An 18380-nucleotide genomic window follows, 5' to 3' on the forward strand; every position below is an offset into this window, starting at 1 on the left:
GAGCCTTTTAGCAATCAGACCAGATGCTATGACAGCAAACCCTGCACATCATCACAAACACGCCATCCACCCAATGAAGCATGGTGGTGGCATCATCATGATGTGGGGACACTTCTCGTTAGCAGGCCTTGGAGGGCTTGTAAAGACAAAGGGTAAAATTAATGCAGCAAAATATAAGGAAATCCGGGGGGACAACCTGATGCAGTCTGCCAGAGAACTGCAACTTGGGAGAAGATTTGCTTTCCAGCAAGAAACTGACCTGAAAGTATCGAGCCAAAGACAGCAAGGTGAATGTTATGGAGGGGCCGAGTCAGAACTCAGACCTCAGTCCGATTGAGAATTTTTGACTGGACTTGAAAAGCACTGTTAACTCATGATCCCTGTGTGACCTGATAGTTTTGCAGAGAAAAGTGGAGTAAAATTGCAGTATCTATATGTGCACGGCTGATTGAGACTTATCTACACAGTCCTAATGCTGTAACTAAGGCCTAAGGTGCACCTCCTGAATATTGAGAAAAAGCTTTTACTTTCATATCTTTATTAATAAAAATATGTGTTGTTATTATTATGATTATGATTGTTATTAACATTATTAAAATTATTATTATTGTTGTTGTTGTTATTGTTGTTAGGGCTATATTGTTAAACAGAGTCAGTAAGTGTGACGCCTCCTCTTGGCGACCTCCCATCGTCTTGACCCTACGTCATCAGTCCGTCTGAGCAGGGAGGCTAACGCTGGTGTATCCTCGGTCGCTTCCGCCAATGCAAACATGTAGTTCTTTCCTTGGTCTAATCGCACTGCTACCAGGTTGTGTTTCGTAGTTGTCAACCAGTTTGTCAGTGGTCCCAGTAACGATGGCTGTGCCGCTGAAAAAAGCCGTTTCGAAACTAGGGCAGCGCAGAGTTAGCTTGGTAACTAGCTAACACTGAATAGCTAACTAACTCTCGGGCCGTGTTTGTATGAGGCTGGCCTTGCTAATTAGACAGCTAGCTAGCTTCCACTTGGCTGCCACGAAAGGCTATATTGGAGTAAGCCAAACGAAAAAGGGGATGGCAACTAATACTATCTAACGAGGACACACTAAGAAGTGGAAAAAAAACAATGAAGAAATCAATGAATGTCGGTGCATCGTCGCCAGTGAATGGAAAGCAAGGTAACGCTAGGCAAGTGTGTCATGTGAACTGTCTTCAGTCTACTCTTTGGTCGTTCTTGATGCTGGAGCAGTAAAGACGGTCTCCAGATGTAGCTTTAAATGAAAATAACACTTTCCTACCACACGTACATGTATTCGCTGCATGTATTAGAAGATTAAAGTCAAGAGGGGCAAACTAGGTAAACACCGTGTTTTCTATCTCAGACTGGGACACCAGACGGAAGAGGAAAAAAGCGGACATCGCGCAGGCCCTCACCGTGAGTCCGGTGGATGTAGCGGCTCTAAGGAGGATGGCGATCAGTGAAGGAGGACTGCTGACTGATGAGATACGCTGTCAGGTCTGGCCCAGGCTTCTCAACGTCCCCCTCGATGTCTTGGATCAAGAGCCAGGTACCATGTTAGCTACTTATGTATGCATGTTTTTTTACTTACGTGTGCTTACAAGGACAACAATGTCGACCACATATTCAATTCAGTTTTATTTATATAGTGCCAATTCACAACATAAGTCATCTCAGAGCACTTCATATAATAAGATGAAAACCTTTTAATATTGTAGTATAGAGTGCAACCTAAGAAATACAACGATTTCCCTTGAGCAAGCACTTTGGCAGTAGAAGGAAGAAAAAAAAAACTCTTTTTACAGGATGAAACCTCCAACAGAACCAGGATCAGGGAGGGCAGTCATCTGCCTCGACTGTTAAGGTGAGGGTAAGAGCTAGCAGAGAGAAAACAGACATGGGCATACAGAAAACACTGGGAATGTTTGTGAGGTCAGTAACCGCAGATCCGAAATGTGTAGCTCTGAACCCACAGATTCCTGCAGAGAGGACAAACGGACAATACGCAAGGTTATCGATATGCAACGGCAGCCAATAAATATAAAGAGAGTGAAATAGAGGAGAGGTGCGCAGTGCATCATGAGAAATACCAGAATAATAAAGGAGTGGTTCAGGGTAATCTAAGGCCAGCCCTAACTATAAGAGTAATAAAATAGAAACATTTAAGACTAATCTTAAAAGTAGAAACAGTGACTGTGTCCCGAACCCAAACTGGGAGCTGGTTTGACAGCAGAGGAGCCTGATAGCTAATGGCTCTGCCTTCCATCTTGCATCCAGTAATTCTCTGAACCACAAGTAAGCCTGCACGCTGAGAACAAAGTGCTCTATTGGGACAATATCGTACAGGGAGGTCTTTAAGATATGATGCAGCTTGCTCATTAAAGGTTTTGAATGATAGGAGAATGATTTTATATTCTAGCCAATGAAGAAAAGCTAACATGCAAGAAATATGATCTGCATTGCTAGTCCCTGCCAGTACTCTGCCTGCAGCATTTTTGGATCAGCTGGAGGTTTTTCATATCCAGTACATGCAGTTACACGTCCCGTCCTTTTCCCACCATGCAGGACAATTTTAAACACAGAATGTTAGCAGGTGCAAGCTCTCCCACGTACAATATTTGCTGATAGTGATGGTGACATGTCTTGTGCAGAAACAGTAGAGCGGGAAAATAACAAGGACTACAACCAGGTGTTGTTGGATGTCCAGCGCTCACTACGGAGGTTCCCACCTGGTGAGTAGAATCCATTTCTGCTCAACAAACTGTCTTGAAGTCCTGATGTGTGTTCATAGATTGTGTGTGTACTTTGTTAGGAACAACTGTGCAATCTAGTCCAATACAATAATCCTTATTGATGCTTATGTTGTGTCAGATTTTGTGGACATTGGCAAAAAGGTAGTCATTTTACTTTATGTTTATTATCCATTGCATTATTTTAAAAAGTGTTCCTAGTATTTTGGTGGGAAAAAAAACAGGGAAAAATAACCACTACAATGTTGTGTTATTCAGCTTAAAAATGCATTTATTATCCTACAGATATGTAAACAGCTCTGTCGCTGCATGCTGTTCTTGTGACTTTTGCTTCTAGACATCTTTGCTCACAAACAGAATTGCACAATCGCTCTTTAGGCTTGCAGCCTTCGTGCTTACTCTGTGCTACTCAAGTCTCTGCCAGGCCATTGCAGTATTACGAATGTTCAGATTCTCAGATTAAGATCTGTTGTTGTAACGCTTTATTCAAAGGAGTTGCACTCAAACTGATTTTTTGGAAAGGGGAAAATGTCACCACTGGAGATTTCACCTTCTGCAAATTTTATTCTCAATTAAGTTTGTTTGGCCCTTGATGTAATGACATATGCAAAGCCTATATAAGCCAACAGTATTTTATTTTGGGTGGACTCGTGCAGGTATGCCAGATGAGCAGAGAGAGGGTCTTCAGGAAGAGCTAATTGACATCATCCTCAGAGTTCTGAAACGTAATCCACAGCTGCACTACTACCAAGGATACCATGATATCGTTGTCACCTTCTTATTGGTCCTGGGAGAGCGCCTAGCAACTGCTCTAGTGGAGAAGCTCTCCACACATCACCTCAGGTGCCTACATTAGATATAATTGAATCTGCAGAATGTTCTTTATTCTGGTTTAGTTTTTTACCATGTGTCCTCATGTCTTTGTGCGTTGAAGAAAAGTCTCACTATCGTGCACTGAAAATACACTCTCTGTTCCATCCTCAGGGACTTCATGGATCCCACCATGGACAACACAAAACACATTCTTAACTATCTGATGCCTATCATTGAAAGGGTCAACCCTGAAGTGCATGACTTCATGGAACAGTAAGTCTCTCTGGTGTTTTAGCTTCAATAGAGCACATGTAATTATTTATGTCTTCTTAAACGTGTACAATAACATATGAAGCTTTGCAAAATTAAAAATCGCCCAAAGCTTTATTTTGTAGTATGACAGGCAGCTGTATCTAAGGCTGAATGCTGACAAAATCAAAATGGCTCCATGTGATATAATATCAGCATGATAATTTTACAGGAAATGGAGGATACTTGTGCCACTAGTTTTTACCAGCAGGCAAACACAGCTGTTTATTTTCAGAAAAAATAAATAAATAAAATCCTCAGCACTGATTGCATTTTTACAATGGACTCATGTAATGGCTGTTACATGAATCTTTTATAGTCTACTGTTGTGACACACCTACAGCATTGTATTCTTTTCTTAAAGAACAAAGTTTAAAGCTAAGTCACAGCCTGCTCACATGATAATAAAGTGAAGAAGTGAAGGGTGACTTTTTTTCAGCACACTGATCCTATTATGACAGCTCAAGTGTCAACTGTAAAGAACACAGGTCATTAAGTCCTGGATGGGGAGGGCTAACATAACAGCTGGCTTTCAGTTCTTGATTCTGTAATATTCTGGTGGTAGGCGCTACATACAGTATAAAGTGGAGCAGTTACAAAATGTATCACTTTTGTGTGTCATAAAACTTGTATGTTGATAGCATCTGTCATACTTTGATTCTAAGGGCTGAGGTGGGGACAGTCTTCGCTCTCAGCTGGCTGATCACCTGGTTTGGCCACGTTCTGTCAGACTTCCGCCACGTTGTACGGTTGTATGACTTCTTCCTGGCCTGCCATCCACTGATGCCCATCTACTTCGCTGCTGTGGTGAGTTACTCATAGTCACTGCTCCTGGTTTGCAGAGGCATACATTTAGAAACTCAACTTTCCTTCACAGCCCATGAATTATGTCCTCTGAATCAATCAAGCATTTCCAAATTCTTTAATATCTATATTAGTGTCATCATTTTACATGTGAATCAGAAGCTTTGTGTACCTTGGACACGTATGTGGCTGTGCAGAGGCCTGTGTAAAATCATGGGGATATATTGTGTTGCATCATGTCTGTTCGAGTTGTGTAAAAACAAATTGTAGTTTGCTATAATGTAGTGGTGTTATTAAATCAACTGCATTTAGAAAGGTGATGGTTAAGCACTGATTTAATTTTCTTTTATGATACATGGCTGATCAATTGATCCATTCCTGTAAGATTATATCACTGCAGCTGACATTAAAACCCTGACATTAGATAAGATTTATGACTGCCGCTAGTTTGGCTAAACTGATCTTCTCTGGCATGTCATTCCAAATTGCAACAACTGTCATGGGAAGTAGCTCTGCTTTTATTATGTATGCCCTTGTCATTGTGGCCCTTTGTGAATATGCCTGTATGTATTATTTGTGTTTGTGTTACAGATTGTGCTGTACAGAGAGGAGGAAGTGCTGGATTGTGAATGTGACATGGCCATGGTTCATCACCTGCTGTCTCAGATTCCCCAGGATCTGCCGTATGAGACACTGATCAGTCGAGCAGGAGACCTCTTTGTCCAGTTTCCTCCCTCTGAACTTGCAAGAGAGGCTGTCTCGCATGAAAGGTACTTAAGTACTTAGGGTTAGCACATGTAAGCACATTACCTTTACTGATACTACCTGCCTTATTGGTATAAATATTTTATTATTCTGCTACTATATGCTATCAATAACTATTGTTATGCACAGTGATTTTCATATTTTTGCTTCTTCTGCCTTTTAACTAATCCAACTATTTGCCTTTCTTTCATTAACACTTTCGTTTTCTGTCTGTCTTTTTCTCTCAATATGTAACTGTCCCTTTACCTCATAAGCACGGCAGCCTCTACCTTTAAAGACTTTGACCTTGCGTCCACTCAACAACGACCAGACTCAGTTCTCCGTCGCCGACGCAGACAGAAACAGGCTGCTTTGGAGAGCTCAGCAGTGAACTCGGTGGTGACGGTGGCCAGACCGTCAGCAGCGAGGCGGTTCGTTCGATTGGCAGTCATGGGTCTGACGGTCGCTTTAGGGGCAGCAGCTCTTGCTGTGGTCAACACTGCTCTGGAGTGGGCCCCCAAACTAGACTTGTTTCCTTGAACTGCTTCTCTTTTACCCCTACACTCCAACCTATCTGTCCTTGACTGAAACGAGCTGGCAGGTCTGTTTTCAAGAACGCTTTATTCAACTAAACCACAAACCATGGAGTCTGTAGCGCTGTCTGGAACGTCTTCTCTAAACTGAACCAGGTAACACTCCGCTTTCGTCTTGTCAGATGTGTCAAAACATCTCACTCTTCTTAGGGCTTGTGAGGCCGCTGCTATGGGCCCTTTTTATGACACCTGAAGAGTGGACCAGTTTAACAGCTGCTGGTATTCTGAAATGAAGAATCCTTCTGGCTCCAATGAAGAGACTATTTTGAAGAACTATTATTGATGGTGTCATTAAAGTTTATTTATATTCCTATTAGGATAATCTGATATTGAGTTTTGCTCACTGAGATTATGCTGAAAGCTTGATGGACTCACAACACTTGAAACTGCTGCCAATTTAGAGAGCTGGGGTGAATGTACAAGTGCGTGTGTTTGTTTGGCGTGTGAGCGTGCGTGTGAGTGTGTGTGGTCACAACCCATTTGTTGTCTATTTGATACCTGGACTGAGACCAAATAGAGGATTATTAGAATCCTCTCTTTGTATAATTTACTGTTTCTTAATTTTGAAGTATGTAAGTAATTGTATAGCAACATGACACACAGGCACTTTTAGAGTCACCATTTAATTGTTTTTAGGTCAATTTTTCCATTATTGGAAATTGTGTCTTTGTAGTTAGTTCAACAAAAATACATTTTTCTTTGGGAGCCACATCAACGGTCATCGCCCTTGACGACACATTTTAGTTTTGGCTCATGGCAGGGGTCCGTTATTCGTTATTACGAAGCTAAGAAATGTAGTTGGTGTTAATAAAGTAAATATAGTGTAGCCTACTTGAGACTATTTTTGTATGTCCAAATGTAAATCTGAGGATTAGCCCCCTATGACAGAACACAGCTTTCACAGTCCAGAAAATGAACAATCAACTGTATCAAAATGGTTTATCAAGAGCTCTCCAGTTAAAGTAGTTAAATGTTTGGTCTCACAACCTTGAAATGTGTGCGTTTTGTGGCCCCACATGACTATTTTCTGTGTGACTTTTTCTGGAGTAGGTGGACAAATCTCTCTTCATAAACTATCACAAGTGGAATAAATGATGTAAAATCAAGTGTATACTAGTGTTTGGATTGGCACAGTGGGGGATCTAATTTGCACTGCATTAGTTTTTCAAAATCACTTTAATATTAGTTTGATAGGTGCTTTGCTCATTACTACTGAAAAGGTGCCCTTGTCTAAAATGGGCCCGAAGCTGCGAAATAATGCTGTCTAATATTTTTTGTTTTAATCATGGTTTCTGCTTGATTTGAGCACATGCCATTTAGTAAACTGGATTGGTCTGAGTGTAGAATGAGCAGCATTTGCATTTCTAAAGGGAGTCCAATACATTTCAATGGCTCAGTAATTTTTATTCAATCACATATTTCAGTAGAGGCTTTGATTGCTTTCAGTGGTTTGGCACTCAACCAAATACCCAAGTCTTCACAGAAACTACACAGCTTAGTGATAGTTTGTCAAAGAACTTTTTTCTTTGTGAAATTGGATCGTCTATGATCTTTGTTATTTTTGACTCTGTCTTTTGACAGAGTCTTACAATTACTGATCTTGAATTCTAGGTTACCTATATTGGATAGCACAAGACGACCACACAAAACCTCTCAGTTCTGTTGACGTTATCAAAGTTGTATTGAGAAATGCTGTTTTTGCTACTTTATATTACAAACTGAACACTATCCGATTCTATTCGTGTATTAAGATTGACTTCGCTTTATGCCTTTACAGTGAACCCCTGATTCAGCTGGTAAAGGATCTATAAACTGATCAAACTGAAGGTGACCTGGCACATGTCCAAATATGCTCTTAGGAACCTCAGAGCATATTGTTGTTCAGTATTGTAATGCATCGCGTATCTGCACTCAGTGGTATTCATTTTTTTGTCATTGCACTAAATGATTTATCTGCCTTTTATGTTTATTTTGTTATAACAAAACTGTCATACTAATGTAAATGTACAAGAGAATGCTAATAAACTAGAGTGAAAATGTTGATAGTATTTGATTGCGCTCTATGTTTGGTTACTGAGGGTATACTGACTATTGTGGACCTCTTAAGTTCAAATTTTATAGTAAAGCTCAAGACAAAGTTACCTTTTTCATCCGAAACCAGACTTTATTAGGCTTAAGCTGTCGAGATTGATTGAGCTGCCAAGTAGTCAGCTTCAGTTACACCCATTCTTTGACTTTATTGTTAACATATTTATTGTGGTACAATGATGCCAAAATACTATGTTTGGAGGTTCCAGCTTTATGGATCACTTGTGTGTATCACTTCGATAAACATACATTGTTAAAATAAAATACAACTTCATTATTATGAGCCATATTTTCATGTTAATGCAAAACTCAAGTGAAGTGCACAGCAGAATCGGCAGACTTGAATGTTTCATTAGGCTCAGTCTGGCATTATATTTACTTATATCTATATTGTCTATATTTGTCTATACTTCAAATACATGCTTCCTTACTAGAAACAATTTGACAAAGGTAGTTTAAAATGGATATTTCAAATAGAGGTAAAGCCCAACAAACTTCATAGATACAAGGCATAAACACAATATACTGCATAATGTAATAGTACATTAGTGTCTGTAGTTCCTGACAAATAAACACTGAAGAACTACAGATTAAATTTTATTTAATTCTTAATAAAATACAGCATCATTATTTGTTCACCCTGCCATGTTTATACCAAATACTTAAGTCAACTGGGTGTCCGAGCAGCCTGGTTTGCATCATGAACACATTTATTCAGTGAAAACACCTTAAATATAAAACATCCTTCACCACTGCCTGATTGGTCAAGTGAAAAGAAAATTCCCTGCTCACAAATCCTGGAACCAATCAATAATTTTAGTCAATTACTAAGCATAAAACTCAAAGTTTACAGGTTACAACTTAAAAAAAACAACAGAAAATCTTCATGATCAGTTTGGCTTGGAAGGCATCTGTAATTGTAGGCACTCCTTTGTCTTTAGTTCTGCTGTTTCACAGACAACGTGATGAGTTGTAAAATAACTTATTAATTGATGCAGTTAATTGTTGTAGTTAGTTGTAGTTGTACTTTTTCAGGAAAAGGTTTGGAGTTTGCTCATTCTGATCAAAGCACCAGTTCTGACTTAAAGTCAATCTCAACAGCCAGTGGTCAGAATGTTATTATTATGGCATTAACTCATCACAAAAAAGTATAGTTATGGCAGAAGAAACCAGTAATGCTTTTTTTTCTCCACAATGACAGTTGGTATCCTCAGCTGGAGACATATGTAGAGGAGATAGCTGGCAGTCTGCATTGCTTATCTATTACATGTTTATCTGTGGTTACTAAAGAAAGATGTACTTCAGCAGCAGGACAACTGAGTATTGTCAGTGTACCACTGAAATCAAGGCTGAAATAAATCAACATAACACATTAATGTAGCCAGTATTAAGCCAGAGAGGTAAGCATCAGAAGAGGTCTGAATTTCTCCAGACAGTGCATGTGTTTTCAGCAGCATGTGTTCATTAGTGTGCTTCTCTCAGTGGCAATTTTGGCAGTTAGGATGACAAGGCTGATTATTGACTCGACATCTACAGCCACCAGATATGTCACCATTGCCCTGTAATGGGAAAAAAAGGGAAAAAGTCAGATACACAGTTCCGATACATAATATCCATCCATCCATTGTCTATACACCACTTAATCCTCACTAGGGTCGCGGGGGGGCTGGAGCCTATCCCAGCCGACTTAGGGCAAAGGCAGGGGACACCCTGGACAGCTCGCCAGTCTATCACAGGGCTACACTTAGAGACAGACAACCAAGCACACTCACATTCACACCTACGGACAATTTAGAATCACCAATTAACCTCAACATGTTTTTGGACTGCATGGGAGGAAGCCGGAGAACCCGGAGAGAACCCACGCTGCACAGGGAGAACATGCAAGCTCCACGCAGAAACAGCCGCCCCCACCGGGACGCGAACCGGCAACCTTCTTGCTGAGAGACAACAGTGCTACCAACTGTGCCACCCTGCAGCCCAATACATAATATAATATAGCAGTTTTCCTGAACACTGAAACAACACACATGTATGTAGAATGCATGCACATGTACATTTGGTCCCCATCGAGCTTGTTTGGTGACCCAACAGATTTCTGTCTTGCACATCAAACAGCAGATCCAATCACAGCCATCCTTTTTCTGGACAATGATGTCACACCGTGGGCACTTCATAGCTTCTCCATTCTGCAGCAGGCTCTGCAGGGAAAATACAACAAAACGGCAAAGACTGTACAGTAGCCGTAGAGAGAAACACAAAAACTACTCAATCAACACTAAATAGTGATTAATCAATCAATCTCAATTCTGAAATAAAGTTGTTGTTTTTTAAATAGTACACCAACAGTATCAATTAAAAGTTACACAACGGTAATATTAGAATAGAATAGAGTAGAATAGCTTTTTTTGTCATCATACATGGGGGCATGACGAAAATATAAGTAGCTGTCTATGGACGTTGCATTAAAACAAGCTAAATTAACAACAATAAATAAGAAAATCAAATGTACATAAAACAAGACTATATTAAGAATCCTAACATAAAAAGAGGCAAGATATATACAGTACAGTGAGGAGGTAACGAGATCAAATAAAAAACAATAAAATAGAATAAATATGGGCAGGAGATTGCGCATAAGCAGCATCATTAAAAGTGACACTGTGCGTTATTGTTTTGAGTTCAGAAGTCTGATGGACCATGGGTAAAAACTGTTTCTCAGCCTGTTTAATGATCCAGCTGACTCAAACTGAACCTTAATATGTTAATCTAAAATCATATGACAAACCTTCAACCATATTTCGTAATAATAGCCTGATTCAAATGCACTTGTGAACAGTCGTGAAAATCTTTCTCAATCCACATCTATTATAAAAGCACCAACAAATAGACACGTGGTTAATGTTTAACATCATCAAAGATAGATTTTCACTATCAACACAAGGTTTTAAGGCCTACCTCTAACATCTGCTTTGTTTTCTGAGCCGCTTCGTCGTTCTGTGCCCGGATGCGCAGGTCATCCTGGTAATCCTTACAATTCATATTTTTATGGATGGCCTGAAAACATAGACATGTAGTTTGTATTTGGTACTTTTTGCAATTACTAAACCAAAGACAAAACCTTCATCAGTTAATGTGATAAATGCCATAAAGGTACCCTGCAGAGGATGCAGTTGGTTTCATCACAGAGTTCACAGTGGAACTCGTTGACTTCATCCTCGTAGATGCACCACCCTCGACAGTTGGGAGTCTGACAGTGGAAGCTGTGCTCTGAGCGGCTTTCTGCAATGCTGAGACGCAACTCCAGAAAGCGCTGGTGCTCCTCTTCTGTGAGGAGCTGCACCCAGGATCATACCATAAATACCAGAGAGACAAAGGGGGAGGTTACAACTGCAATGGCTGCCACTTTTACACAAAAGAAATGAGGAGATATTATCTGCTCCTTTTTTGAGTGTGTTTTCTTAGAGGTAGCGATGGATGATTAAAAAATACGGAGCACTGACATTTGATTAAATGCCCTCACCTCTTTGATCTCTCGGTCCAACAGTTTGCTGTCACATTCGTCAGGACAGGCCACTTCAGCATCTTGACTGTTTACGATTGTCCCTTTTAGACACTCTCTGAACAAGGACAAACATATGAAACAAACAAATGTATAAATACATAAAATATTAAACACATGATTTTTGACTTTTCCCAACATTTCTGAACAAGCAAATGCTTGTTGTTCTTTAAGCCTATTCAGGACGTTCATGTTGCCATGTGTAGGAAGTCTTTCATTGGACCCCAAGAAAGAATATGTGTAAGCTATTTGTTGGTATTCATTATAGACTTTTAGACTATGTTAAATACATTTTCTGATAATTTGATGTATTTTTGGTCCCAAATGCATGCTAAACATCCCTCTTTTTATATTAAAAAAAATAAAATAAAATCCTCAAAAATAAACAAAAATAATACCTGCCCCCTAAACCAAATGGCCTGGGGTCCAAAAGTCCTGAAATTGATCAAAACAATCTGTAATAATAACTATATATACAAATTACACAGAAAATTGAAATGTTGTAGTCATTTTCATACTAAAAACAGAAACAGAAAAAAAAAACATCAGTCATTTGAAAAAAATGCATGTACACTCTGACATATATCACAGTTTAAAATGGACAAATCTGTATGACAGTCTGCCCCTAAGGCAGTGTGGTTGAAGTGGACAAATGCACTCAGGTGCAGTATGCATCATGTGTGAAAGTTAGCTGTTTCATATGACTTCAGCATTACTCAGCTTGTCTCTTTTCTCAGACAGAGCCAGAGCTAAAGGATAGCTCAGTTGGAAGGAGGGGGGGCACTCAGACAAAGAATAGATCAAACATAGTTAAGTTTGAAATCCCCTTTAGAAAGCAAAGAAAACACTTCAATCATTTTTACATCATTTAAAAAGGCTGCAAAGCTCTCACACCTGCAGAAGGTGTGCAGACACTCCCTAAGCACGATGCCCTCTCCTGGCTGCAGGGGAGAGAAGCAAATGGGACAATCCGTCTCTGTGGTGTTGGGGATAAGGTTTTGTTCATCTGTTGCCAACAAGTACATGTAGTTCCTCTCTCGTTCCTCCAGCTGAGCCTTTGTTGCAGCGTAAGAGAGCAGCACACAGACAACACAGAGATTCAGGTTACAAATTGTGCATGACTCATCACAAACATCACCATCTGCGTTTCCGGAAAATAGAAAGTGAAAGAGTTGAGAAGTGTTATTGTGGATCTGGGGATCAGCTCTACAGAAACATTTCTTGTAAATCCACTGTTAGGTTAACTTTTTAACAACAATGACCTCTGCACACTATATTCCCTTAACCCTCATATTACCTTCAGATTTAATCAATCAATTTGACCCCAGCAATTTAAACCTCCAGAAAAAGATCCTAATTAAAATTGTTACGAAAGTTTATGTGTCAGGTACTTTAGGTTTGTTTGTTTGTTGTCCACCTAAATAGCCCTTTTAAATAAACTGAAGTACTTTGCTTTTTTTTTTCTTTTTTTTAATCTTTAACATTTGGAATGAAAATCTACTGCTGTTATTAAGAATAGTACCATGTAAATGAGCACATTGGAGCCTGGATTGGAAAGAAAAGGTATTCACTGAACCCACTTGTCCCATACGTGCCATATTCCTGATGGCAGGTCATGAGTTCAAATCCCACTCATGATCCTTTTCCGTAGGTCCTTCTCCCCAACTGTCCTGTCTCTCTCTCTACTGCACTGTCACATTTTTTTAAAAAGGCAAAAAGGCCAAAAAATAAATTTAAAACTAACAAAAAAATAATAATAATAATAATAAAATCAAAAATAATAGAGGAAAACTGTCCCAAAAGCTAAATGTTAACAGAAATGCCGCCAAGTATTAATAACACATATAACAATTAAATGTACCAAATGAATGAATTGGAGTATACAATTGATAATAATACAGTTTGTCACACTCTCATCGGCCCTGCCTTGTTTCTCTGCTGTCAAAGTGTATGACACGGGAGAAAAAAAAACATGGAATATAATGAAATATTGCCCTTCCAGTGTCAGCAGCCCAAAGGCTTGCTGTTGCTTCTCCTTTTGACTTGTACACTCCTGCCAAAATGAGCAACCCAATGTAGGCTTGCAAGTGATCACATCCAAGTCTTTCCCACTGTTCTCATACATCCACTCTAAATTTGTCATCTCAAGAATATCTTTTTCGAATGATGGTGATGGTGTTATGAAGAGCTCAAATGCTGATTTTATGTCTTAGACGTGGCTGGCAGCATATCTGTGGGACCTGGAATCATTTTGATGACATTAGCAGCACTAACTCTACCCTGTTGTTCAAGTAGGGAGGTGGACAATGATAATGTTCCACTTTTGGAAGGTTGCTGGTGATGGAGAAACAACAGGAGGCTCAACACTGAGGGTCTCGTTCTCATCAGAGGAGGATGCCTCAGAATCAGGGTCCTCCTCAACGTCATCCTCCGTCTCAGAAACATTCTCCTCTGTGTCACTTTCATAGTCAATGTGATGTGACAACACCTCATTCACAGAAAACCTTTCCGTAGAAGTCATTTTCAGTTGCGAGAGAGCAGAAAGAGAGAATACCCAGAGCACCAAGAGAAATGGTTTAGAAATCTGCTGTGCAAGCTTTTAAGATGCCAGCTGCACTGTGTCATGGCTCTACTGCCAACAGTCCTCACACAATAACCATATATTTTAATGAGCCTGGATGGTCAGGGTTGGGAATAATTCAGACATAAATCTGAGACCAGCCACTCAGGAATCCTGGTTGTCTCACTGTTAATGAGCAGCACTGCTACCTGTTCATACTGCAACGTGGCCAGTTGTTCCTGGTGCATTCGTTGAGCCTCCTCCTGGTCTGGCTGGTAGATTTCGGGTATCTTGTAGTCCTCTGGCCGTTCCCCTCCACACATCTCACAGCCAGGACGTGTTGGCTTGTTCACGTACGTACACATCGAACAGGACCAACCGAACTACAAACACAGACATAGGGTATGATTGTACTGCTTCTAGACTTCTGTAATCAGTTGTAGGCTCAGTCACTGCAGATGTAATGTTTCAGTAGGTTCTGACCTGAGGTTTAGGAGGCACGGTGGGTTTCGTAACAATCGGGGCTTTCGGGGGAACAGGAGGAGGGATCTGTTCAATCTCTGGAGGAGGAGCTGTCTTCTCACCTCCACCCACCCCTCTGGGAAAAAGCTGCATCGACTGCATGGACTCCATGATACCTGAGAACAGATTATCATTCCTTATAAATGCAGTGCAATCACATGACTTGCTTACTCCACTGATGATGAGAGAAAAAACATTTCTGTCATGGAAGAACTACTCAACTATACTACTGTACACGTAATACTGACCAAAATGTGTCCGTATCAAACACCAAATGCTATCAAATAATAAAGGTTTGCACTGTGTGATTGTGATTGTGTGACATTACCCACTGATGTCGATTCCAGTTTCTGCCTGAATAATTTGTCAGTTCAGGTTTGGCCATGGCTGTGTGTACTCTAAGTAATGTGTGTAAGCATGCATGCTCAATAGTTAAAGAAGGCCATCCATCACTTTAGGCTGTTTTGTGAGCATTTGCTGACAGACTATATCAAAGGATCAACTGACGATGAAATTTGCTGTTATTTGCAACCTTTATGGGCATGTGAGCTACTCACCATCTATACGCTGTTGCTCCTGGTCCAGATTGTGTTGATGCCGTGTGAGATGAGCAGCTTGTGCGGAGAGGATGAAGAGGAAAGCCTGGTCTCCGTCATCACGGATACCGTGGCTGTATAACGTTTCCGGGTCCTGAGCCAGCCGCTTCCCGATCACCCAGCGCTGCAGCAGCGGGTGGAAGCCAAAGTCATGGCTGATCTGTGAATAAAGGAGAATCAGCCATTGAAATTTCACTTCAACCTTTTTAAAGAAGTGTATTAAAAATACAAAGCTTCAAGCACGATAACAGAGGCATACTGACCTACTGCCACTTATTGGAGTATACATCTGATAATAATACACAAAAAACAGCAAAGAAACAGTGAACACTTGTGTGACTCAGTTTAAGTTTAGGGTATTACAGGTTGGTAGGGTATTATAGGAGCTGTGAGAGGCAGAAATACAGAAAAGGCAAAAAAAAAGTAATACGATTTAAAAAAAACACATGCATGTGCATCTTATGCTGGTTTTAATCTTAGATGTAGAAGCATTAGAATAAAATGCTGTCCACAGGGGCAGCAGCAAAACACATTTGAGCAATCTAGAAAGAGTTCAGTTCAAGTGTATGCTGGAACTTAAATATTTTTACCGTTTTATCTTGCACAATGCAGAATTTGCTGGTGTACTACTGTCCTATTTGAGGTTTGAGGTACTTTGCGACTTTGGTGTTAATTTGGATCTGAACCTCTGTATTTAAACACCAAACAAACAAACTAACCGACTGAGGCAGCAATACCTGCAACTACAACATTCTGCAAAGTCAAATTTCTGCATAACTCTGCTAAGTCTGCGTCTGCAAACTGGGATGGTGCAAACAGCTATCTACTGTAGGTAATAATCTGACAAGTGCCTCATTCAACCCCTCTTTAAAAAAATTCTAAGTGCATTGGTATAATAAACTCAATTTATTGTCAGACTCTCTTTTAGTTGCTGTCGTCCTTTTTATGAGTTGTTTTACGGTGTAGACAGTTGTCGCCAATGATTAAATAGAAGCTCTTTCTGCATGATTTTTTGCCACCAGAGTCTCTCCCACACCTGAAAGGAGGTGCACATGCATCAACGTTAGTAAAACAGCTAATGGAAATTCCCTCCCTCTAAAAAGACCTGAGATTGGGCCAAGTCTCTAGTCACAAGCCAGATATTATAAAGTCTGGAAACAGATCCAAATGGAGGTACAGACTGCCTACCCCAGATTTAAATTAAATGGTGCCTCATTTGGTGAAAGTTTCCCCAACAGTACCTTGTCTTTAAGTTCCGCAATTGTCATGCCAGCAGAAACCGCCACAGTCACTGGGATGTAAGCATCAGACTGAGCATCCTCCACTCCAACTCTTAACCTGTAAAACAAAAAACAACAGAAACTTACAGTTTTGTCTTATTTTTACTCGACTATTGTACAATATCCACATGAATGTGACTCCTGTTCTTTGCTTTCATATATCCAGCAAATAACCACACAGATAGAGTAAGACACAGTCATGCATGACCATTTCTTGTTGCCACATTTGACCTAAATCTTTAAATTCATTACATAATCAAACTCAAAATGGACGTCACTCTAAGAATAAAAACTGCCCTTCAAAAGATGCAAAAAGGTTTACTTTTCAGGACACATTTGTCCAAAATAGGGGAGTCTCTGACACACACACACACATGCATACACACACCTTATGGAGTCCTGAGAGTAGACCTGAGCGCTGATGCTGACAGATACCGGAACACAGAGGTCAGTCAGCCTTTCACACAGTTCAACTGCCTCCTTGCGATCCCCGCTGCTCAGGGCTTCACTCAGAGACTGCGCAAGCTTTTCCGCTGCACATAGAGCAAAGGAAAACTCAATATGAACATACGATTTATTATCTACACACTTCATTTCGCGTCAGTTATGTTTGCAACCAGTGGATGGCACTGTTTTGTGCATGGGGTGCTTTCTAACTGTCACTTCCTGTAACACTAACAGTGGTCAAAGGAAAGGTTTGACAGGTTCCATCTGACTGTACTTTAATCTAAAAAGACTTACTGTTTCATTATGACGAACCAAAACCACAACCTCAGTTTAATGATACTCAAACACAGAAATAGAAATCAATGATAAACACTGGCACTCACAAAACAACACATGGGTGGGCTGTTAGCAGTGAATGACATAAAATGAGGTAAAAGCATCATAACGAACTAAGTTGAGCCGCTCACCCTCTTTCAAGTCCACTTTGGAAGCCATGATCACACCTGGAACGACAGGTAACACGAAAGGTGTCGCATTTGTGATAAGACGGAGCTGTGCGTAAAACAAGCTGCGCTACATCCAACCAGGTCGCTTCCAGCTGACACTTCCTCTCTTCGACTTAACAGTTAAGTGCAGCTTTTAGGTCCAGTAAGTAGACAGAAAGTATAGCAAACGTGTAGGTTAGATTTTGGTTTTGATCCTGTACAGCGTCGAAGCACGCCTGTCAGCAGCTGGCAGCTGGAATGGAAAGTGAAACTGACTGAAGTTCAGGAAGACTACGTTTGAAAGGATCTCAGGAGCTGGTCTGCTCCGCCCTCCGCCCTGCTCCCCGAAAAGGTTCTGGTTTAGAAGGCTGATTTTACAGACCTCCAATGTACGGATAAACAGAGTTTTGTTTGTGTTTTTGTTTTTTTGCTTGTTTTTCACTCCATCGTTTGTTTTTCTTCTTCCCACTGCAGACAGCAGGCCTGCAAGCCTGCAAGCCTGCTCTACTGCTCTTCATTTAAAAGTGTGGAATTTCAGAATTTCAGAATATTAAAGAATGGAAGTCTAAACACGTAGAAAATCTATCCCAATAGAATAAAGTAATACTTTTTTTTTTCTTCAAAAGTCCAGTGCAGTGACTCCTAATGTCCAGCAGGTGGCAGTGTCTGTTACTAGTTGGCCGAGTAGAGTTCAAACTTTGGCTTTCACATTTTACAGCATTAACATCCTGACCCTAAAGCAGCTCCTGTCACCTTTATACTCACGTTGGGATCATTTTTCACTGCAGTATAAAATCTTCACAACTATGAAGACAGTGCAACCATGGTTAGA

The 18380-nt window shown here is 40.3% G+C and overlaps 2 protein-coding genes across 4 annotated transcripts; one reads left to right on the forward strand and one right to left on the reverse strand.

Annotated features, from left to right (window-relative positions):
* The first annotated feature begins 709 nt into the window (after window positions 1–709).
* Window positions 710–8049, forward strand: tbc1d20 (TBC1 domain family, member 20). 3 transcript variants are annotated; one of them, XR_520484.1, is made up of 9 exons: window positions 710–1154; window positions 1359–1544; window positions 2647–2727; window positions 3402–3588; window positions 3730–3831; window positions 4533–4674; window positions 5263–5441; window positions 5691–6104; window positions 7786–8049. XR_520484.1 is itself a non-coding variant. In XM_008289467.1 (8 exons), the coding sequence occupies exons 1-8, from the start codon at window positions 1143–1145 to the stop codon at window positions 5953–5955; spliced, it is 1164 nt and encodes a 387-aa protein (XP_008287689.1). In that variant the 5' UTR covers window positions 710–1142; the 3' UTR covers window positions 5956–8049. The 3 variants fall into 3 exon arrangements, 2 of the variants coding, with proteins under 2 accessions (XP_008287689.1, XP_008287688.1); XM_008289467.1 differs by having other exon boundaries at window positions 710–1164; window positions 5691–8049; XM_008289466.1 differs by having other exon boundaries at window positions 5691–8049.
* A 628-nt stretch (window positions 8050–8677) lies between these two features.
* rbck1 (RanBP-type and C3HC4-type zinc finger containing 1) lies at window positions 8678–17813 on the reverse strand. The gene is made up of 12 exons (XM_008289465.1): window positions 17531–17813; window positions 17005–17149; window positions 16578–16674; window positions 15298–15496; window positions 14702–14856; window positions 14428–14601; window positions 12553–12713; window positions 11620–11716; window positions 11254–11433; window positions 11055–11153; window positions 10154–10297; window positions 8678–9655 (listed from the first exon to the last, which is right to left on the reverse strand). The coding sequence occupies exons 1-12, from the start codon at window positions 17556–17558 to the stop codon at window positions 9575–9577; spliced, it is 1560 nt and encodes a 519-aa protein (XP_008287687.1). The 5' UTR covers window positions 17559–17813; the 3' UTR covers window positions 8678–9574.
* Between the last annotated feature and the right edge of the window lie 567 nt (window positions 17814–18380).

The sequence above is a fragment of the Stegastes partitus genome, unplaced genomic scaffold (assembly GCF_000690725.1).
Source record: "Stegastes partitus isolate 25-593 unplaced genomic scaffold, Stegastes_partitus-1.0.2 Scaffold617, whole genome shotgun sequence".
NCBI lineage: Eukaryota > Metazoa > Chordata > Actinopteri > Pomacentridae > Stegastes > Stegastes partitus.